The 23,319-nt window shown below is 44.2% G+C and overlaps 1 protein-coding gene across 1 annotated transcript in view; it reads right to left on the bottom strand.

The window, feature by feature from the left end:
• LOC144602256 (acidic amino acid decarboxylase GADL1-like) overlaps positions 1 to 23,319 on the bottom strand; it is a 76,244-nt gene that overhangs the window by 14,619 nt on the left and 38,306 nt on the right. The window contains exons 6-14 of the mRNA XM_078415133.1: positions 20,585 to 20,700; positions 17,579 to 17,658; positions 14,502 to 14,556; positions 12,966 to 13,082; positions 10,013 to 10,077; positions 7,884 to 7,965; positions 4,852 to 5,051; positions 3,034 to 3,085; positions 1,283 to 1,372 (exon numbers count right to left, since the gene is read on the bottom strand). Coding sequence (XP_078271259.1) covers positions 1,283 to 1,372; positions 3,034 to 3,085; positions 4,852 to 5,051; positions 7,884 to 7,965; positions 10,013 to 10,077; positions 12,966 to 13,082; positions 14,502 to 14,556; positions 17,579 to 17,658; positions 20,585 to 20,700 — 857 coding nt within the window. The remainder of the gene's footprint in view (positions 1 to 1,282; positions 1,373 to 3,033; positions 3,086 to 4,851; positions 5,052 to 7,883; positions 7,966 to 10,012; positions 10,078 to 12,965; positions 13,083 to 14,501; positions 14,557 to 17,578; positions 17,659 to 20,584; positions 20,701 to 23,319) is intronic.

The raw sequence follows: 23,319 nt of genomic DNA, 5'->3' as shown, positions 1-23,319 counted from the left end.
CAATCCCTTAAGAATTCTATACGTTTCTATAAGATCCCCTCTTATCGTTCTAAATTCCAGTGAATATAAACCCAGTCGATCCATTCTTTCATCATGTCAGTCCCGCCATCCCGGGGATTAACCTGGTGAACCTATGCTGCACTCCCTCAATAGCAAGAATGTCCTTCCTCAACTGCACACAATACTCCAGGTGTGGTGTCACCAGGGCCCTGTACAACTGCAGTAGGACTTCCTTGCCCCTATACTTAAATCCTCTCGCTATGAACATCAACATGCCATTTGCTTTCTTCACTGCCTGCTGTACCTGCAATGGCAGAACCTTGAACAAAACTTTGTTGGACCATGGGACTATAGTACGTCTAAACTCGCAGCACACAATGTCTAAACATACATTTTTAACATCCTGTCAGTTCTCTTTTTGGGCTCCTCACCGTAATCTCCTAAAGATTCATTTCCAGAGTCTCAAGGACAAACCTGACATTTGGCAACAGTTAGCTTATGTTTCTCTGGATTCCTTTCCTACTGTTTCCAATGGACAACTTCTAAACAGATAGCTCGTGTCAGATATAGGAAATAAAATACATTTTTAATAACGTGGGTAATTTTGACGATAAGCTGTATCAGGGCCACCAGGTAAATATATACGTCCTGATATTCATTCCCATACAGTTCAGTAGAAGTAAGGATCAGTGAAGATGAATAATAGGCAACTAAATTGATATAATCCAATTTACACTATTGCCTACACCCCTAATTACTTAAACGCACTGAGCTCCATTCTTGCACTGATGTCTCACGGAGTTATTTCATCAGCACGTTCTGAAACCCCTTTGCAAAGAAGCCAAAATCAACCTTGGCAGTCAAGTTCTCTGAAAATCTTCCCACTTTAACAGCCCAAACTTGCATACGTTTATTGAGTTTAGTTTATTGTCACATGTACCGAGGTACAGTGAAAAGCTTCTGTTGCATGCTATCCTGTCAGTGGAAAGACAATACATGATTACAATCGAGCCCTTTACAGTGTAAAGGGAACAAGGGAATGATAAGGGAATAACGTTTAGTGCTAGGTAAAGGCAGTAACGTCTGATCAAAGATAGTCACCAATGAGGTAAATAGTAATTCAGGACTGTTCTCTGGTTGTGGTAGGATGATTCAGTTGCCTGATAACAGCTGGGAAGAAATTGTCCCTGAATCTGGAGGGAACATATTTATGCCAAAATATGTGAAATTATGTGTAAGTGTCACCGAAGTCTAGGAGCCTTGATTATTCATAACTGCTCACCTTGTGAAGTTTCTTCCAGAAATCCTGGTCCTGGGGCCCATCTCTCAGGCTAGGTGGTATGTACCAAAAGCAGACGTTTGTGTACTCCGGCTAAGGATGTAACAGATAGGTGTAAAATGAGTATGCAGTTTAGCAACAAAATGTAATAATATCGAAAAACACTGAGGTTTCTGAAATCATACAAATGGCAAAGATAACAGACGGCACAACTCCAGAGCAAGAATCGTGTTATGGACCAGCCACGGAAGTGGCTGCAGTATTTGTCAAACCTTCTGGAAAGTCATCTTGGTCACGGAAGCTCTGTGGAGGCCAAGTCAATGAATATTTTCAAGGTGGAGATTGGTAGGCTCTTGATTAGTACGAGTGTCAAGGACTATGGGGAGAAGGCAGGAGAATGGGATTGAGAGGGAAAGATAGATCTGCCATGATTGAATGACAGAGCAGACTTGATGGGCCGAATGGCCTAAGTCTGCTCCCACAGGTTATGAACAACTTATGAGCATACATCTGCTGACTGATTTAACTTGGTTAACCCCCAAACAATCTGAAGAGGCTTTCAGCCACCAAGCCTAAGCCTAAATGGCGCAGTCAAGGTTCACAAGTTATAGGAGTAAATTAGGCCATTCGGCCCATCTACACCATTCAATCATGGCTGATTTCTGCCACCTAATCCCATTTTCCTGCTGTCTCCCCATAACCCTTGATACCCGTTCTAATCAAGAAATTGTCTATCTCTGCCTTAAAAATATCCACTGACTTGGCCTCCACAGCCCTCTGTGGCAATGAATTCCACAGATTAAAGACCCTCTGTCTAAAGAAGTTCCTCCTCATCTCCTTTCTAAAAAATCACCCATTAATTCTGAGGCAATTACAGTACCTCTGGTCCTAGACTCTCCCACCACTGGAAACATCCTTTCCATATCCACTCTATCTATGCCTTTCATTATTCTGTAAGTTTCAATGAGATCCCCCCTCAATTTTCTAAACTCCAGTGAGTAGAGGCCCAGTGTTGTCAATCGCTCATCATATGCTAACCCACTCATTCCTGGATTCATTCTTGTAAACCTCCTCTGGACCCTCTCCAGAGCCAGCACATCCTTCCTCAGATAAGGGGCTCCAATTTGCTCACAGTAATGTTTTCTGACCCTGACAAGTAAGCGCACACCAAATCCCAATCCTACAACGAGTAATAGTCACTAGATGGTGTTTTGAAGAGGGCGGCCATTTTAATTTGGTACTCCTAGCCTCATACACACTTACTCCAGTTCCTTAAGCCAATGGTTCTCCTGACTTTCAGGCTGGCTCCTGATGATACCAGTGTCCTTGGTTGTTGTCTCTACCCAAGGTTAGAACTAATAACTGTAGGACCTTGGTTTAGTCCTGTCCTCGGGTGGTATCTAGGGGAGTTTGCGTATATTCACTGTGACTGCACGGGTTTCCCTTCTGTGCTCCAGTTTCCTCCCACATCATAAATACAGGCAAGTTGGTAGCTTAAATATACTACAAATTGCCCCTAGTATGTAGCTGAGGGGTGAAAAATAGGAATGGGGAGGGAGAGGAGGAAGTTGGAGGGGGTTGAGGAGGAAGAATTGAAGGAATTGGGGGAATGGCCGGTACGGACTCGATGGGTTGAATGATCTCCTATGGTTTCAGAAAAAGTTATTTCCAAGCAGAGATAAATTAGTAATAATTCCCCAGTAAAAATGACCACAGGAGAAACCAAAGTGAAGGATTTGAATAACAATGCCTACCTCCATAATCAACCTGAATTCATTCCTCTTCTTAATTTCATCAGCCAGATACCTGCAATTAGAATCAAATTATGTTGTTTTCAAAGGTTATCAATGTTAACATAGGGACATTTGCAAATGCAGTCTTACACCATACACAACATAAAAGATAAAGGTCCCTCAACAGATACTGGTCCTTATTGATAGAATCTTCTGTATTCAATTTGCAAGCCTGACGTTCTTAAGCATCAATGGTAGCCTTAAGATAAAGGTCACAATCCATTCTTTACAGGCTCAACAGTAATACTTAAAAGATTTATTGCAAACAGTGTGAGAACTATTACCATTTAGATTAAACAGATAGAGGTGCATGCACTATAGATATTTAGACTACCAGCTTCATGCATGTGAAGGTCTTATCGTGTAATTCCCAATGCCCAAGGTGAATATCAAAGTTAACAATTCTTTTTAATGACCTTGCAGATGCAGACACAACTCATGAAGTGAATCTGCCTTGCCGACTGCATTATTGTATTCACCTCTGTATCACATCATGGACTGCTAAGCTCTTTCTTCTGTACCATCTATACAAAATGTATGGCACAATAGTAATTTGAGTAACAAAAGAGTAACTAGCTATCCTCTGACAATAGACATTAGACAATAGGTGCAGGAGGTGGTCATTCGGCCATCTGCAGTTGTTTGATGTTTAAAGGATGCACTTTAAGTATAGTCTTAGGCATCACCTTTGGAAATCTACATACAATATATATTGTGTACAGATGAATACATTTTATACATTACTAGGTTAATTCCCGGAATGGCGGGACTATCATATGTTGAAAGACTGGAGCGACGAGGCTTGTATACACTGGAATTTAGAAGGATGAGCGGAGATCTTATCGAAACGTATAAGATTATTAAGGGGTTGGACACGTTAGAGGCAGGAAACATGTTCCCAATGTTGGGGGAGTCCAGAACAAGGGGCCACAGTTTAAGAATAAGGGGTAGGCCATTTAGAACTGAGATGAGGAAAAACTTTTTCAGTCAGAGTTGTGAATCTGTGGAATTCTCTGCCTCAGAAGGCAGTGGAGGCCAATTCTCTGAATGCATTCAAGAGAGAGCTGGATAGAGCTCTTAAGGATAGCGGAGTCAGGGGGTATGGGGAGAAGGCAGGAACGGGGTACTGATTGAGAATGATCAGCCATGATCACATTGAATGACGGTGCTGGCTCGAAGGGCCGAATGGCCTCCTCCTGCACCTATTGTCTATTGTCTATCTACGAACATGATTCAAAGGGTAGAACTCACCGAAGGTCTACCCTTTGAAATATTAACTCTGTTTTTCCTTCCTCAGATTCTACCCAAACCTCGGTGTGTTTACTGCATTTTCTGCTTTTGTTTCAGATTCTCAGCATCTGCAGTTGTTTGATGTTTAAAGGATGCACTTTTTTAATGTGACAACTGGCATAGTTAGAGGGCACTGGTCTAAACGGAAATGTCCCTTATCCCATTGTTCCCCACCTCCTAAGCCAGCACTGGGACAATGGGATGAAAGATCACCTCCAGTGTTGTACGATTGCATGCAGAGTCGTGGAGACACAAGGAACTGCAGACAATGGAACCTTGAGCAAAACACAAAGTGCTGGAGGAAGCCAGCAGGTCAGGCACCATCTGAGGAAGGAGTGGATAAGCGATGTTTCGGGTCATCCCGACAAAACGTCTCTGTGTAAGGCACTTTGTGTTTTGCCATGCAAGGTCATGATTGGTAGGTAGGATTTCCGAAGTTCAGCAGAATTTGATCGTGTCCAGGTTCAGCTGCCATGGCCAGTGACGTACCTGGCTGACGCAAAAGCACGGTTGATCCTCTCCTCCAGTCCACTTGACCCAATAGCCTTCCATGTTAACCAGAACTTGAAAGAATCAGCCCTCCTGCTGCACTGAATTGACTTGTCACCTTTGTCATAATCAACGTTGTAAAACTTATCCGGCTGGAACAGGTACAAGGCCTGGGCGCTGTGGCATTTGTCTATCAAGCCCTGTAAAGAAGAAGAGAAAACGGAATAAACATGTGCCATATTGGCTACATTTCTACATAGTTCATTGCACCCAAATGTACACCAGTGCTTCACCAATTTAGAGGTTTATTGGTGCCTTGCCAACTGCATGCTTTATTTGGGCGCATGAATATTTTAGTTCTTTCCCAGTTCCATTTAATTTAGCTTAGTTGAGAGATCCAGCGTGGAAACAGGCCCTTCGGCCCACCGAGTCCACGCCGACCAGCGACCACCTGTACACTAGTTCTATCCCACACACTAGGGACAATTTACAGAAGCCATTTAACCTACAAGCCTGTACGTCTTCGGAACGTGGGAGGAACCAGCCGAAGAAACTAACACGGTCAAAAGGTCATAAGTGATAGGAGCAGAATTAGGCCATCTGGCCCATCAATGTACTCCGCCATTCAATCATGGCTGATCTATCTCTCCCTCCTAACCCCATTCGCCTGCAATCTCCCCATAACCCCTGACACCCGTACTAATCAAGAATCTATCTATCTCTGCTTTAAAAATATCCATCAACGTTCTCCACAGCCTTCTATGGCAAGGAATTCCACAGATTCACCACCCTCTGACTAAAGAACTTCCTTCTCCTTCCTAAGGGAACGTCCTTTAATTCTGAGGCTATGACCTCTAGTCCTGGACTCTTCCACTAGTGGAAACATCCTCTCCATATCCACTCTATCCAAGCCTTTCACAATTCAGCCATAAGGATAACGTTCAAACTTCATACAGACAGCACCCATAGTCAGGATCAAACTTGGGTCTCTGGCACTGCAAGGCAGCAACTTTCCTGCTGGCCCACTTTGCCGCCCTTTGTATTCCTTAATCTACTCACTTAAACACTTAGCTTCGGACTAAATTTATCGCACCATACATTGCACAATGACCAGTGCAAGCAACTTGAATCAGTTCAGAAAGGATGTTTTGCAAAACTAACCAATAAACAGAGGCTGATGGGGTGAATCAGTACATGTGCTCAATTAACTCATCCCCACTAGAACTTGGCTGAATTTACTCCTCTGTAGCACTGCTGATCCATGCTAGAATCATGGTTCACACAGCACACAATGGTTCACGATTAAATTTTCATTATCAAACCACTACCTAATAACAATGATAGCAGTAATTTACAATTGGAGTTTGTATGTTCTCCCTGCGACCATGTGGGTTTTCTCCTGGTACTCTGGTTTCCTCCCGCTAGGTTCCATTTTCACTCGGGTGCATTGTTTAGTTTAGATTTTAGTTTAGAGATTCAGCGCGGAAACAGCCCCTTCGGCCCACTGAGTCCGTGCCAACCAGCGATCCACAAGACGTGTAGGTTAACTGGCTTCTAGAAATGATCCCCAGTGTAAAGGATGTGGAACTGGGTAACATAGATCTTGTGTGCGGGTGATCGCTGGTCGCCACTGACTCGGTGAGCTGACGAGCCCGTTCACACCTTGTACCTCCGAACTAAACTAAACCAAACTAAACACTCTTTGTTCTCTGTAATTCCAATCATATTAGTTGGACGTTATCGCCAATCTCTCAATTCTAAATTCACAGAGTTTGCTTGACCATCCCTCGTAGGGATACCCTGGATGATGACGTCAGTTCTTTTTCACAAAACAGTTTGATTTGTAATTATAGTGGAATTTAGAAGGATGAGAGGAGATCTTATCGAAACGTATAAGATTATTAAGGGGTTGGACACGTTAGAGGCAGGAAACATGTTCCCAATGTTGGGGGAGTCCAGAACCAGGGGCCACAGTTTAAGAATAAGGGGTAGGCCATTTAGAACGGAGATGAGGAAAAACTTTTTCAGTCAGAGAGTTGTGAATCTGTGGAATTCTCTACCTCAGAAGGCAGTGGAGGCCAATTCTCTGAATGCATTCAAGAGAGAGCTAGATAGAGCTCTTAAGGATAGCGGAGTCAGGGGGTACGGGGAGAAGGCAGGAACGGGGTACTGATTGAGAACGATCAGCCATGATCACATTGAATGGCGGTGCTGGCTCGAAGGGCCGAATGGCCTCCTCCTGCACCTATTGTCTATTGTCTATTGTCTATAGTGGGTCGCCGGTAGGTGAACATTTAATGTAGAGACGAGTTTGAGTTTAGTTTATTGGCACGTGTACCGAGGTACAGGTGCTCCTCAACTTACAATGGGCTTACGTTCCGATAAACCCCTTGGAAACCGAAAATATCGTACGTCGAAATGCGTTTAAATACACCTGATCACGTGGCCGGAAGCGAGCTACGAGCCGCTGCCATTGCCGAGCATTGGTACCATTGTAAAGTCGAAATATCGTACGTCCAAGCATCGCTAGTCGGGGACCACCTGTACAGTGAAAAGCGTTTGCTTGCTTCCCACTTCCCACAAACTTCACACGTGATGCTTTGCACAACTATGTGAAAATGAATAAAATCTGGACCGTGAATCTCGTGCTATCTTTCATGAGAAACGAGTGACGCTTTGCCAAAGATTAGACAGTCAGAGGCCACTGTCAGCTCATTCATATTCCCAGTAGGTTGATCTGAGTTTCAAATAATTTCATTCAACCTTTCACTGACCGCAAATGGAAGAGTACTGAGCTACTTGCTACCTATTTACCCTCGGATTATCTACCCTCGGACTATCCTTGATCAGACTTGCTGGCTTGACCTTGCACTAAACGTTATTCCCTTATCGTGTATCTATACCCTGTAAATGCATTGATTGTAATCGTGTATTGTCTTTCTGCTGACTGGTTAGCACGCAACAAAAGCTTTTCACTGTACCTTGGTGCACGTGACAATATACTAAACTGAACTGAACTAAAATATACTTACTGAGTTGTTCTTCAGAAGAAAAGCACAGCACTGGATACCAGCCATCAGCATTTTGTGTGGATTCCATGCAACTGAATCAGCTCTAAAGAGAGAAAATAAAGTAGAGGAAATAATCAAAATATTGCTCCTTCAGTGCACAGCCAAGACTAAGGAAGAGCCCTCTGAAGGAAGGATCAGCCAGTAGTTCACTATCCAGAAATTCTTTAATGTTGAAGTTCGCACTGGTGTTTACAGCTTTATTTCTCCTCGTTTCCACAATATTCCCCAATCCTGCAATCACAGAGATCTCTGCGTTCTCACAATTCTGCCTCAGCCTCCTGGCTGAATGAAGTTCTAGCCTGCTCAACTTCTCCCTGTAGTTCAGGCCCTTGTCTGGGCAACATCCTCGTAAATCTTCTCTAAATTCTTTCTATCTTAACTACATCTTTCCTATTGCCAAAACGGAACACATTACTCCAATGCGGCCTCACCAACGTCTTGAACAGCTGTAACATAACTTCTCAACTTCTAAACTCAATACCCTGAATGTTGAAGGCCAATGTACCAGAAGCCTTCTTGGCCAATCTATCTATCTGTGACATCACTTTCAAAGAGCTATATACCTGCGCTCCTAGATATATCAGCACTACAACAGACCCCAGTCTGTCACTGTAAAGGTTTGGCCCTGATTTGAATTCCCAAAATGGAACACCTCGCACCTATCTGCATTAAACTCCATTAAATATTCCTCAGCCCACTAGCCCAACTGATCAAGATCCTGTTGTAACTTTTGATAACTATTTTCACTAGAAGGAAAAGGAAAAGAAATGCCTGATATGGCTCCTCAAGCTATTTTGTTATTCAATAATATCAGGCTGGGGTTCCACTGCATCTCTACTTTTCAATCATTTCTCTATACCCTTTGATTCCCTTGGTGTCTAAACATCGGTGATACTGACTAGACTCAATAACTAAGAACACACAACTTCCTGGGTTCCAAAGACTTCGAGTGAAGAGTAAAGAAACCTCCCCTCATCCTAGCCAACCCCTAACGCTGAGATCATGACCCCCTCTGTCTAGATATTCATCTTGAGGAAATAGCCTCTTAACATTTATCATGTCAAGTTTAAATTAAAGGTTTAGAAGGATAGAGGCCAAAAGCGGGCAGGTGGGACTAGTGTAGATGGGGCATAGAAACATCGAAACATAGAAAATAGGTGCAGGAGGAGATCATTCGGCTCTTCGAGCCAGCACCGCCATTCATTGTGATCATGGCTGCTCGTCCCCAATCAATATCCCGTGCCTGCCTTCTCCCCATATCCCTTGATTCCACTAGCCCCTAGAGCTCTATCTAACTCTCTCTTAAATCCATCCAGTGATTTGGCTTCCACTGCCCTCTGTCGCACCTTGGTTGGCATAGGCAAGTTGGGCCAAAGGGCTTCTTTCTGTGCTGTGTGACTCTATGACTCCATGTCAAGTTCTCAAATAAGTTTTTCACCTCTTATTTTATTGAACTTCTGAGGATGCAAGATTTAATTATTCAAACCCTCCACAATCAATAAAAAAGAATGTTGGTTGTAATCTAGAGTCCTCTTTACAATACTCTTCATTGCCATTTTCAACATAAATTAAAACGTTCTACCCACTCATCAAAGAGTATGGAGATAAAGTGGCGAGAAGCCAGACAAGGGGATAGATCCCATCTCAATAGCATTCTAATACTGCATACCATATATTCGAATACCATGTATTCATTTCACAAAGTAAATACATAATCTGAAAGATGAACAACCATTGACCTGAAAATTGACTGTTTTTTCCGCTCTTTTTACAGATTTCCGGCATCTGCAGTTTTTTTTTGGTTGATTTTCATGGTAAATATATAATTATAGCTGAGTTCGGAAAGGTAGGTAGGACAAAAGTTAATTATGCAATTGCAGACAGATCAGCAGTTTCAAAAGCTGACTTCACCGAACGCTGCTGCCTAAATTTAACAATTCGTTCGGTGGTACTTTGCAGAAAGGAAAAAAAAAAGTACTAAAAATGAGAAAGTTCACACACTTACAAGCAAAATACCCACAGTGCTGCTTTGCAATGCAGAGGTCAGTTACAACATTTAGTAGTTGACGGAGTAGCCATTTTGCATTTACCTGTGGATACCATTCAGAAGAGAACGATGTTTTCTGGATATCAGCGCACTACCTCCCCATGATGCCTAGAGAAAAATAAAGATTGAAGATTTTCTATTAATTAAAAAGCAATGCGGACATACGGCACAAGATGTTGTCACGGTGGAAAGGGTACAGAGACGATTTACGAGGATGTTGTCAGGACTAGAGGGTCTGAGCTATAAGGAGAGGTTGAGTAGGCTGGGACTCTATTCCTTGGAGCGCTGGAGGATGAGGGGTGATCCTATTGACGTGTATAAAATCATGAGAGGAATAGATCAGGTAGATGCACAGAGTCTCTTGCCCAGAGTAGGCGAATCAAGCACAAGGGGACATAGGTTTATGGTGAAGGGGGAAAGATTTTATAGGAATCTGAGGGGTAATTTCCCCCCTCTGAACTTAAAGCTAGGCCATCCAGTCTGACAATTTCAGGGAAAAGGGATCCGACTGTCTGTTCTATCTATGGATTTCACCATTTTATATACTTCTAGCAGATCTCCCCTCAATCTCTGAGGCTCCAGAGAAAACATCCAGATTTGTCCACCCTCTCTTTATAGCTAATACCCTCTAATACAGGCAACATTCCGGTAAATCTCTTCTGCACCCGTTCCAAAGCCTCCACATCCTTCCTGTAATGCGGCAACCAGATATGTACAAAATACTCCAAATAAGGCCTAAACAAAGTTCTATAAAGCTGCAACATGACTTGCTGACTCTTATACTCAATGCCTTGACTGCTGAAGGCAACCTTAGCATATGGCTTTTTTTACAACTCTATCTACTTGTGTAGGAAAGAAAACTGCAGATGCTGGTTTAACTTGTGCTGCTACTTACAGGGAGCTTTGGACTTGGACCCTAAGATCCTCTGTACATCAATGTCGTTAGGCATCTTGCTACTAACTTCCCTTACAATCAGCCTCCCAATGTACAACATCTCACACTTGCCCGGATTAAACTCCATGTGCTATTTCTCCGCCCATGTCTATGATTGTTCTATTACCTGCTGTATCCTTTGACAATATCCTCACTTCCACAACTCCACCTATTTCGATGTAGTCTGCAAACTTACTAACCATCCCATCTACATTTCCATTCTAGTTTTAGATATATCTATATATCACAAACAACAGAGGTCCTAACACAGATCCCAGTACGACACGTGTAGAAAGAATTGCAGATGCTGGTTTAAATCAAAGATAGACACAAAATGTTGGAGCAATTTAGAGGGATGGGCAGCATCTCTGGAGAGAAGGAATGGGTGACTTTTAGAGTCGAGACCCTTCTTCAGACTGAAGAAGGGTCTTGACCCGAAACGTCACCCATTCCTTCTCTCCAGAGATGCTGCCAGTCCCGCTGAGTTGCTCCAGCATTTTGTGTCTATCTCTGTATAACACCACTGGTCACGGACCTCCAGCCAGAACAGTACCCTTCCACCACTACCCTCTGTCTTCAATGGGTAAGTTAGTTCTGAACCCAAACTACCAAGTCACCATGGGTCCCATGCAAGTTAATCTTCTGGATCAGCCTACCAAGAAAGACTTTATCAAAGGATTTACTAAAATCCATGTAGACATAGAAAATAGGTGCAGGAGGAGGCCATTCCACCCTTCGAGTCAGCACCGCCAATCATTGTGATCATGGCTGATCATCCACAATCAGTAACCTGTGCCCAAATTCTCCCCATATCCACTAGCCCCTAGAGCTCTATCTAACTCTCTCTTAAATTCATCCAGTGATTTGGCCTCCACTGCCTTCTGTGGCAGAGAATTCCACAAATTCACAACTCTCTGGGTGAAAAAGTTCCTTCTCACCTCAGTTTTAAATGGCCTCCCCTTTATTCTAAGACTGTGGCCCCTGGTTCTGGACTCGCCCAACATTGGGAACACTTTTTCCTGCATCTAGCTTGTCCAGTCCTTTTATAATTTTATACGTCTCCGTAAGATCCCCTCTCATCCTTCTAAACTCCAGTGAAGACACTATCCACTGCCTAACCTCAACAATCATCTTCGTCACCTCCTCAAAACACTAAGTCAATGTCCTACTGTGGACAAAGCCTTGTTGACTGGCGCTAATTAACCCATTCTCTTCCAAATGTGAGCAAATCCTATCCCCAAGAATCCTCTCCAACAAATTCCCAACTACTGACGTGAGGCTCACCATCCCATAATTTCCTGGATTATCTCTACTTCCCTTCTTAAACAAAGGATCAACATTCACAATTCTCCAGCACTCTAGGACCTCAATAATCTTGGATAAATCCGATCAGGCCCTGGGGATTTATCCACCTTAATGCTTTTCAAGAGACTCAACATCAATGCCTAAGATTGACACAAAATGCTGGAGTAACTCAGTGGGACAGGCAGCAGATCCGGAGAGAAGGAATGGGCGACGTTTCAGGTCAAGACCCTTCTTCAGACTGAGAGTCAGGGGAGAGGGAGACAATAGACAATAGACAATAGGTGCAGAAGTAGGCCATTCGGCTCTTCAAGCCAGCACCGCCATTCAATGTGATCATGGCTGATCATTCTCAATCAGTTCTTGCCTTCTCCCCGTACCCCCTGACTCCACTATCCTTAAGAGCTCTATCTAGAGATAGACATAGAGATATGGAAGGGTAAGGTGTGAAAACGAGATATCAAAGGGGACGACGGTCAAGGAGAATGTCGAGTGGATCATTCTTAGCTAAGGGGAAGGTGACAACGAGACATATCATTGTTAGCTGAACCAACGCCTTCTTGATCTCAAACTGCTCCAGCATGTTCGTATACCCCGCACTGATCTCACTAGTCCCCATGTCCTTTGGTGAATACAGATGCAAAGTACTGATTTGGTACCTCACCGACATGAGTATCACGGGAAACAGCACACCTTTTTCATTCATATAAAAATGGCTCACGTCAAGTGTGCAGGTCTTCTACCCAATAAATATACTCACATCAACATGGAACCAGATCTCATGAGCTTCGCATATGTTTGCAATCTCATTCAAAGGGTCAAACGCTCCCAGTACCGTCGTCCCTGCAGTGGCAATGACTATAAAAGGCAGAGCCCCCTGTTGAGAGATTGCAAGAAAGAATTTTTTTTAGTTCCAGATGTTGGTCATGATGGATGAAATTGAAAAGAAATCCTTGCACTGACATAGAGTGTTGCAATGACCCTTGTTTTCCACTGGGGTGACAGTGGGACGCAAGTTTAACCAGTTGCTTAGGAAAAAAACTGCAGATTCTGGTTAAAATCGAAGGTCGACACAAAATGCTGGAGTAACTCAGCGGGTCAGGCAGCATCTCTGGAGAGAAGTTTAACCAGTTGCTGTTGTTCTCTTTCAGGATTGCTTCATGGTTTACAGAAGAAATCGCGTGGAATCTCAAGGCGAATATCCATAAGCAACGGCTGAAAAGCATTACACATGTGCTATCTAATTACTTCTTCCAACTGGACTGTTCCTTCATGCTCAAGCAAATGCGGCACAAATGTTGTACATGGGAAGATTGCATGAAATAGCAAGAGATAAATTGCAAATAATTATCTGCCCGATAGGACACAAGGTGCTGGAGTGACTCAGCAGGTTAGGGAGAACATCTGGAGAGGTGACGTTTTGGGTTAATATGCTTCTTCAGACTGATTGTCGGGGAGGCAGAAGAAAGCTACAAAAGAATGGAGGCAGGACAAAGTGTGCCTGGTAATAGGTCGACATGGGCACGGCTTTTTTTAGATGGGCAGAAGAAGCAGAAGGCTGGAACGAAGGTCAGAGATAAGAGCAGAAGGAGTGAGACAGGTTTGAAGCATTGCGGATTGTGAAGCCAGAGGAGGAAAGTAACAGGAGGGAGTGGGGGGAGAAATAGGTGGGAGTCCTGGTGGGGCACTTGGGGAGTGATGGGGGGGGGGGGGGGGGAGAGGAGAGAAAGGGGCGGTCTAGGGGAGAAAAGAGGGGGATGGGTTTGGTGGGAGGATTTAGTTAGTGTTTACCTAAAGGTGGAGAATCTAATGTTCATACCATTGGGTTGCAAGCTACCCAAAGTGGAACCACATATTCAACTGTGTCCTTGTGTGTATTAACCAGCATCTGCATGGTGGCGCAGCGGTAGAGTTGCTGCCTTACGGGAATGCAGCGCTGGAGACCCGGGTTCGATCCCGACTACGGGTGCTGTCTGAACGGAGTTTGTAACGTTCTCCCCGTGACCTGCGTGGGTTTTCTCCGAGATCTTCGATTTGTATGTAGGGAAATTGGCTTGGTAAATGTTAAAAAAATTGTCTCTAGTCTGTGTAGGATAGGGTTAACATGCGGGGATTTCTGGTCGGAGCGGACCTGGTGGGCAGAAGGGCCTGTTTCCGTGCTGTATCTCTAAACTAAACTGCAGTTCACCAAGGCTTGCTGCCATATCTACACACTGTAAACATTTACACTTCAAAAGAAACATCCAGAAGTGTATAAGCACCAATCTGATAGCAAGTGAATCCCGAAGACACTCACATCTTTCTTGGCTCTTTGAACTTCTTTCTCCAGCTCTTCTGGTATCATCTTGCCTCTGAAAAAGAATAATTATTACATATTAGTGCAACGAGACCTGGGTGTCCTTGTACACCAGTCACTGAAAGTAAACGTGCAGGTACAGCAGGCAGTGAAGAAAGCTAATGAATGGCATGTTGACCTTCATAACGAGAGGATTTGAGTATTGGAGTAAAGTGGTCCTTCTGCAGTGTACAGGGCCCTTGGTGGGACCACATCTGGAGTATTGTGTGCAGTTTTGGTCTCCTAATTTGAGGAAGGACATCCTTGCTATTGAGGCAGTGCAGTGTAGGTTCACGAGGTTAATCCCCGGGATGGTGGGACTGTCATATGAGGAAAGGTTGGAAAGACTGGGCTTGTATTCACTGTAATTTAGAAGGAAGAGAGGGGATCTTATAGAAACGTATAAAATTGTAAAAGACTGGACAAGCTAGATGCAGGAAAAATGTTGAACCAGAACCAGGGGGCACAGTCTAAGAATAAAGGGGAGGCCATTTAAAACTGAGATGAGAGAAAACTTTTTCATCCAGAGAGTTGTGAATTTGTGGAATTCTCTGCCACAGAGGGCATTGGAGGCCAATTCACTGGATGAATTTAAAAGAGAGTTAGATAGAGCTCTAGGGGCTAGCAGAATCAGGGGATATGGGGAGAAGGCGGGAACAGGTTACTGATTGTGGATGATCAGCCATGATCACAATAAATGGCGGTGCTGGCTCGAAGGGCCCAATGGCCTCCTCCTGCACCTATTTTTTTTTTTTTTAATTGTGCAGGAAATCATATCAGTGCAATTCAAATTATTGTGCAACCATTTATTTATGAAGGAGCTTTAGTGGCACAGCTGGTAGAGCTGCTGTCTCACAGTGCCAGAGACCCAGTTTTGATCCTGACTGTGTGTGCTATCTATGTGGAGTTTGTAGGGCTAACGGAATCAAGGGATATGGGGAGAAAGCAGGAACAGGGTACTGATTTTGGATGATCAACCATGATCATAGTGAACGGTGGTGCTGGCTCGCAGGGCCGAATGGCCTTACTCCTGCACCTGTTTTCTATGTTTCTATGTTCTATGTTTCCTGTGAACTCGTAGATTTATTCCGGATGCTCTGATTTCACCCCAAAGGATTTGCAGGTTAATTGGCCTCTGTAAATTGCCCCTAGGGTAGTGAGTGGATCCGAAGGTGGGTTCAAGTTTCTGTCTCCATGCTATATCTTTCAATCAATCAATCTTTATAGCACCAAGATGTATGTAGCACATCACTGGAGGATAATCAAAATAAATCGGCCCTTAGCCAGGTGATTTTTAAAAAAATTATCAAAAGAATTGAGAGAAGAGTTCAAGTAATGTCTTAAACAGAGAAAAGAAGCAGACAGCCTTTGTTTAGTTTAGAGATGTGTCGTGAAAATAGACCTTTTGGCACATTGAGTCCAAACAGAGCAACGATCACCCATACACCAATAGACAATAGGTGCAGGAGGAGGCCATTCGGCCCTTCGAGCCAGCACCGCCATTCAATGTGATCATGGCTGATCATTCTCAATCAGTACCCCGTTCCTGCCTTCTCCCCATACCCCCTGACTCTGCTATCCTTAAGAGCTCTATCCAGCTCTCTCTTGAATGCATTCAGAGAATTGGCCTCCACTGCCTTCTGAGGCAGAGAATTCCACAGATTCACAACTCTCTGACTGAAAAAGTTTTTCCTCATCTCAGTTCTAAATGGCCTACCCCTTATTCTTAAACTGTGGCCCCTTGTTCTGGACTCCCCCAACATTGGGAACATGTTTCCTGCCTCTAACGTGTCCAACCCCTTAATAATCTTATACGTTTCGATAAGATCTCCTCTCATCCTTCTAAATTCCACCAGTTCTATCCTACACGCTAAAGTCAATTAACATACAACCTGCACGTCTTTGGAATGTGGGAGGAAACCGAAACACCTGGAGAAACCCCATGTGGTCACGGGGAGAACCGACAAACTCCGTACAGACAGTACCCATAGTCAAGATCAAGCCCAGGTCTCTGGCACTGTAAGGCAGCAACTCTACCACTGCAAAACTCCGCCATCCCAATTGCGGTATAAGGAGGGGACTCGGGAGGCCTAGGGTGTAAGGTAGCTACAACATAGTCACCACGCATGGACTGGTAAGGATTGCAAATTTGTAAAAAAAACTTCACACAAAAGGATACAAAGTGCTTGAGAAACTCAATGGGTCAAGCAGCATCTCTGGAGAACATGGGTAGGTGACATTTTGTGGTTGTGACCATGCTTGAGTTCAATCGGGGTGGGGGAGGGGCGAGAGAAAGCTGGAGGAGAGGAGGGGCAGGACAAAGCCTGGTGAGTAATAGGTAGATATCGATGCACGGGTTTTTGATCAGCAAAAGCTGTGGGGATGCCTCTTTCAGCTGAAGCTGTGAAAAATGATACATTCACCATGTTCATGGCAGCAGTATCCAGGCTTTAACTTGGACTAGATGTCCTCAGACTGATTTTGATAAAATCAAGAGAAAAGGAAAGGTGATGTTTCGGGTCGGGACCCTTCCCCCTTAACTGGGCGGCCACGGTGGCGCAGCGGTAGAGCTTGCAGCGCCGGAGACCCGGGTTCGATCCCGACTACAGGTGGTGTCTGTACGTAATTTGTACGTTCCCCCCCCGTGACTGTGCGGGTTTTCTCCGAGATCTTCGGTTTCCTCCCACACTCCAGGTTTGGAGGTTAATTGGCTTGGTGTACATGTAAATTGTCCCTAGCGTGTGTAGGATAGTGTTAATGAGCGGGGATCGCTGGTGGGTGTGGACTCGGTGGGCCGAAGGGCCCGTTTCCGCGCTGCATCTCTGAACTAAACTAAACTGAGAGAATCAAAGCCATATTTTATTCCCAAATATGCATCAGAAGGGGAACTTCTTCCAAAGCATTGCTGCTGTTATCAGTGTCATCACTGTTCAGTCAGGAAACTCACCAGCATAAGAGAATAATGGCCTTATTGAAAAGTAATGGACCAAAGGTGGAGATGCCATCAGCTTCGACAAGACAGAACTAATGGCTCTTACCTTTTGTCAGCTTTCACCACATAGACATTGCGGGTGCCAATTCCAAGGAAGGCAGCAGCTTTCTTCACCGAGTAGTGACACTACAAAATAAGGGCACTCCGTGAATAACTTTAATCAACTTCAGCCACATCTCATTACTCAGTTACAACTCATCGTCTTAAACTTTCGTTTTTAGAAAATATTGCTTCCTTTCGGTCAAAAGTAAGGAATGCACCCGGGGGCAACAGGGTGGCGTAGCGGTGGAGCTACTGCCTTACAGCTCCAGAGACCCCGGCTCGATCCTGGCTACGGGTGCTTGTCTGTGCGGAGTTTGTACGTTCTCCCCGTGACCTGCGTGGGTTTTCTCCGAGATCTTCGGTTTTCTCCCACACTCCAAAGACGTACAGGTTTGTAGGTTAATTGGCTGGCTATAAAATGTAAAATTGTCCCTAGTGTGTATAGGGTAGTGCTAATGTGCAGGGATTGCTGGTCGGTGCGGACTCGGTGGGCCAAAGGGTGGGCCTGTTTCCGTCCGCACTGTATCACTAAACGAAACTAGACTAAATAACCAAACTTTGGTGTGTTTTGTCAAAAAAAAAAGCGCGCGCTGGAAATATGAAGGAAATGCTGTGAGCATTTCTGCCAGTTTACTCAAGAGATAAAGACGTATTAGAACACGAGGATTAGGCTAATTTGTCACCACCATAATCCCACCCTTCTGTCAAACTATTCAACGAGATCATGATAGACACAAAATGCTGGAGTAACTCAGTGGGACTGGAAGCATCTCTGGATAGAAGGAATGGGTGACGTTCCGGGTCAAGACCCTTCTTCAGAAATCATGAACGATTTACACCTCAGATCCGTTTACCCGTCTTCGGACCATAGAAAAAATATTTCATTCTTGGGTCACAAACCACTGAATGTCCTTGCAAATAACCACTTTTGTAGATTTCCACCATTGTACGTGTGAAGAAATGTTCCCTGATGTTGCCCCCAGTTGGCATGAACATTACAACTCTGTTCCTTGGTTCTAAATTTCTCCCTCAATAGAAATTATTCTTCATATCTTTATCAGTCTTTTGCTGGAGCTGCCTTTTCCTGAACCATAGAGAAATACTGTAAGGAAACAGGCCCTTCGGCCCAACTTGCCCATGCTGACCAAGATGCCCCATCTATACAAGTCCCACCTGCCCGCGTTTTGCCCATATCCCTCTGCTACCCTCCCTGTTTTTTCACATCTGCTCGCTGAGAATCATTTATAGTGTTCCTTGGCCTTATTTTTAATTCCGTGGGAATGTAATATCAATAACAAATATGCAGTTTAAAGCAGCATTGTACTCTGGACAATAACATAACAAGTTCTAAAGGCAAGCCAGGTTTTGTTTTGTATGGTAGGAGAGGAAAAAGTTACAAGATCATGAAAACATTCCCACAGTCTCTCTTAACTAATTATTTCTCAGGATCTCCAAACTGTCTTTGTGTTCCTGCCCTCCCACAAACTGAAGACGATTAAAATCCAGTCATCACTGGAATGCAAGCTGCTCTTTGAATTATTTTGTCCTCCTCTAAGTGACCTTGATGATAGCAAGGCCATGGAAACAATGCATGGGGAAATTATTATGGCAGTACATGGGAAGAGTGACTTTATGTGGACTTATGAGAAAAAACTCGGGCCTGTTTTCAGTGGGAAAGAGAGTTGGGGGAGGTGGACATCAAAACTTTGAGAGATTTTCATGCGGTAAATGTGGAAAAAGAATCATTTCCATCCGATGGTAACAAAAAAGCACCAAAATCACAATAAGAATAAAGGTGAAGTTCAGGAGATCATTATTGTTGCATACATGACATGCTGAACTAGAATTAATGCTTGAATCATAATACATTTAAAAAAAAACTTTTAGGAGGGAAGTGGATAAATGTTTGAAATAGAAATAATTGACAATAAACTTGTCTAAAATCAGGGGTAAAGGGCAAGTGTATACTGATTTCATAGAGCCAGCTGTGTTCCATACAAAATTTAAATTATTCCAAGTGGGTTTTAAATCATGACAGGAATAGATTGGGTTGATGCACAGTCTCTTGTCCAGAGTAGATTTAATAGGAATCTGAGGGGTAACCTTTTCACACAAAGGGTGGTGGGTGTATGGAACGAGCTGCCAGAGGAGGTAGTTGAGGCTGGGACTATCCCAACGTTTAAGAAACAGTTAGACAGGTACATGGATAGGACAGGCTTGGAGGGTTATGGGCTAAATGTGGGCAGGTGGGACTAGTATAGCTGGGACATGTTGGCCGGTGAGGGCATGTTGGGCTGAAGGGCCTGTTTCCACACTGTGTGACTCTATGACTCTTTTGTTTTTTTGTTGCACTGGTTTATAAATACAATATATTTTTTCTCACATGCTACTAGTACACATTAAGACTGCATTGAATGGTAAGTTTATCACAGAGGTTGAAAATGATAGTTATGTTGAGATGAAGGCTTTGTCATTTCAGACATTGTTGTTGAACAGGGAATCACTTCCGTATTGATCACACAGATTTTTTTTTTTTGGCTTGATAAAGTTTCCATTTGTACAAGATATTGTTGAGAAAGGGTATCAATGGATATGGAGCAAAGGTACGCAGATGGAGCCAAGGTACAGGAGAGCCAGTTCGTTTGTTCCTAATGATCCAATGTTTTGAGTCCAAGTCCATCCTCGTGTCCAAGTCCATCATTCAAGAGAGAGTTAGATTGAGCTCTTAAGGATAGCGGAGTCAGGGGGTATGGGGAGAAGGCAGGAACGGGGTACTGATTGAGAATGATCAGCCATGATCACATTGAATGGCGGTGCTGGCTCAAAGGGCCGAATGGCCTCCCCCTACACCTATTGTCTATTGTCTATTGTCATCCTCGCCTATCAATAAAATGTGAACCATTTTCCATTCTGATAAAGTTCAATAAATGGCTTTAATTTTCTTTGTACTCTGGAGTCAACATAACCCATTTCTGATCCTTCATCCAAATTCTAGTGTGGCGTCACTTACCTCCTCAGATGTAAACATTGCCATACGGAGAGCACCAGCGAGCCCAGTCTCCTTTATCTCTGGGCAGAGCTTGTATCTGGCCAGGTTCACCGCATACATGTTGGAAACTGAGCCTCCTGTTTATGCCAAAAAAATATAAGTCATTGTTGGCTAAAATGTTATAGATGGCGTAAAGTTGGGAAAATAAGCATTGCAACTGTTCTGCCGAAGACCGAAAGAAATTACAGAGAATTGTCGACACAACCCAATTTATCACAACAACCAGCACCACATACTTCCCCACCGACACTTCACACTACCTCAGGAGAGCAGCGAACGTAATCACGGACCACTCTTATTGAAACATATAAAATTCTTAAGGGGTTGGAGAGGCTAGATGCGGGAAGATTGTTCCCGATGTTGGGGAAGTCCAGAACCAGGGGTCACAGCTTAAGGACCGAGATGAGAAAACATTTCTTCACACAGAGTGGTGAATCTGTGGAATTCTCTGCCACAGAAGGTAGTTGAGGCCAGTTCATTGGCTATATTTAAGAGGGAGTTAGATGTGGCCCTTGTGGCTAAAGGGATCAGGGGGTATGGAGAGAAGGCAGGTACAGGTTACTGAGCTGGATGATCAGCCATGATCATATTGAATGGCGGTGCAGGCTCGAAGGGCCGAATGGCCTACTCCCGCACCTATTTTCTATGTTTCTACTCACAACCTCTTCTTCCCACTGCTGCAGGGTGGGACACAAAAGCTTGAAAGCACTTTCCACCACTTTCAAGACCAGCTTTTTCCATGCTGTTATAACGTACAAATGAACCAACATCTCAAAACGGGGGAAGAGAAACTGATGAACGCAGCGGCAGAAAAGCGGGCACGCAGAAAGGAGCGCAGCAACTTCAACAGACCAGAGACCACACACAAATGTGACCTTTGCGACAGAGACTGTCACTCCCGCATTGGTCTCTTCAGCCACAAGCGACGCTGCTCCAGCCGAGGTGTGGAGCAAGCAGCCAACTAGGATGCATCACCCATGGTCAGCCATGACCGAGGGGGCCTAAGAAAAGGATAACGTATAATGAGAAGATTTCAGTATAGGAGTAAAGAGGTTCTTCTGCAGTTGTATATGGCCCTGGTGAGACCACATCTGGAGTATTGTGTACAGTTTTGGTCTCCTAATTTGAGGAAGGACATCCTTGTAATTGAGGCAGTGCCTCAATTCACGAGATTGATCCCTGGGATGACGGGACTGTCATATGAGGAAAGATTGAAACGACTAGGCTTGTATTCACTGGAGTTTAGAAGGATGAGAGGGGATCTTATAGAAACATATAAAATTATAAAAGGACTAGACGAGCTAGATGCAGGAAAAATGTTCCCAATGTTGGGCGAGTCCAGAACCAGGGGCCACAGTCTTAGAATAAAGGGGAGGCCATTTAAAACTGAGGTGAGAAGGAACTTTTTCACCCAGAGAGTTGTGAATGTGTGGAATTCTCTGCCACAGATGGCAGTGGAGGCCAAATCACTGGATGGATTTAAGGGCGAGTTATATAGAGCTCTAGGGGCTAGTGGAATCAAGGGATATGTGGAGAAGGTAGGCATGGGTTATTGATTGTGGACGATCAGCCTCCTCCTGTACTATTTTCTATGTTTCTATGTTTCTATGTAATCATCAGTTCAGGTGTCAGAACTGAACTGCCTCACAGCCTCACAGAGAGAGCAGTGACAAGGGAGTGAGAGTAGATGCAGATTGTAATGTGCTTTATGAAACGAGTTAATAGACCACTGAACACAAGTGACTTGATCACCGCGGTCATTAGAAATGCAAAGAACATCGGCAGCCGACGGTAAAAGATCATAGACAACATCACACACTTTTACCTTTATACCTCATGAGGTGGATAAATGTGAGGTTATCCACTTTGGCGGCAAGAACAGGAAAGCAGAGTATTACCTGAATGGTGACCGATTGGGAGAAGGGGAGATGCAACGTGACCTGGGTGTCATGGTGCACCAGTCATTGAATGCAAGCATGCAGGTGCAGCAGGCAGTGAAGAAAGCGAATGGTATGTTGTCATTCATAGCAAGAGGATTTGAGTTTAGGAGCAGGGAGGTTCTGCTGCAGTTGTACAGGGCCTTGGTGAGACAGCACCTGAAGTATTGTGTGCAGTTTTGGTCTCCTAACCTGAGGAAAGACGTTCTTGCCTTAGAGGGAGTACAGAGAAGGTTCACCAGATTGATCCCTGGGATGGCGGGACTTTCATATGAGGAAAGACTGGATAGACTGGGCTTGTACTCGCTGGAATTTAGAAGACTGAGGGGGGATCTTATAGAAACATATAAAATTCTTAAGGGGTTGGAGAGGCTAGATGCGGGAAGATTGTTCCCGATGTTGGGGGAGTTCAGAACCAGGGGTCACAGCTTGAGGATAAGGGGGAAGTCTTTTAGGACCGAGATGAGAAAACTTTTTTTTTCACACAGAGAGTGGTGCGTCTGTGGAATTCTCTGCCACAGAAGGTAGTTGAGGCCAGTTCATTGGCTATATTTAAGAGGGAGTTAGATGTGGCCCTTTTTGCTAAAGGGATCAGGGGGTATAGAGAGAAGGCAGGTACAGGCTACTGAGCTGGATGATCAGCCATGATCATATTGAATGGCGTTGCAGGCTCGAAGGGCCGAATGGCCTACTCCTGCACCTATTTTCTATGTTTCTATGTTATGGGGAGAAGGCAGGAGAAAGGAGTTAGGAGGGAGA

The sequence above is a fragment of the Rhinoraja longicauda genome, chromosome 2 (assembly GCF_053455715.1).
Source record: "Rhinoraja longicauda isolate Sanriku21f chromosome 2, sRhiLon1.1, whole genome shotgun sequence".
In the NCBI taxonomy this organism is placed as follows: Eukaryota; Metazoa; Chordata; class Chondrichthyes; order Rajiformes; family Arhynchobatidae; genus Rhinoraja; species Rhinoraja longicauda.
This window is presented reverse-complemented; position numbering and strand designations above follow the sequence as displayed.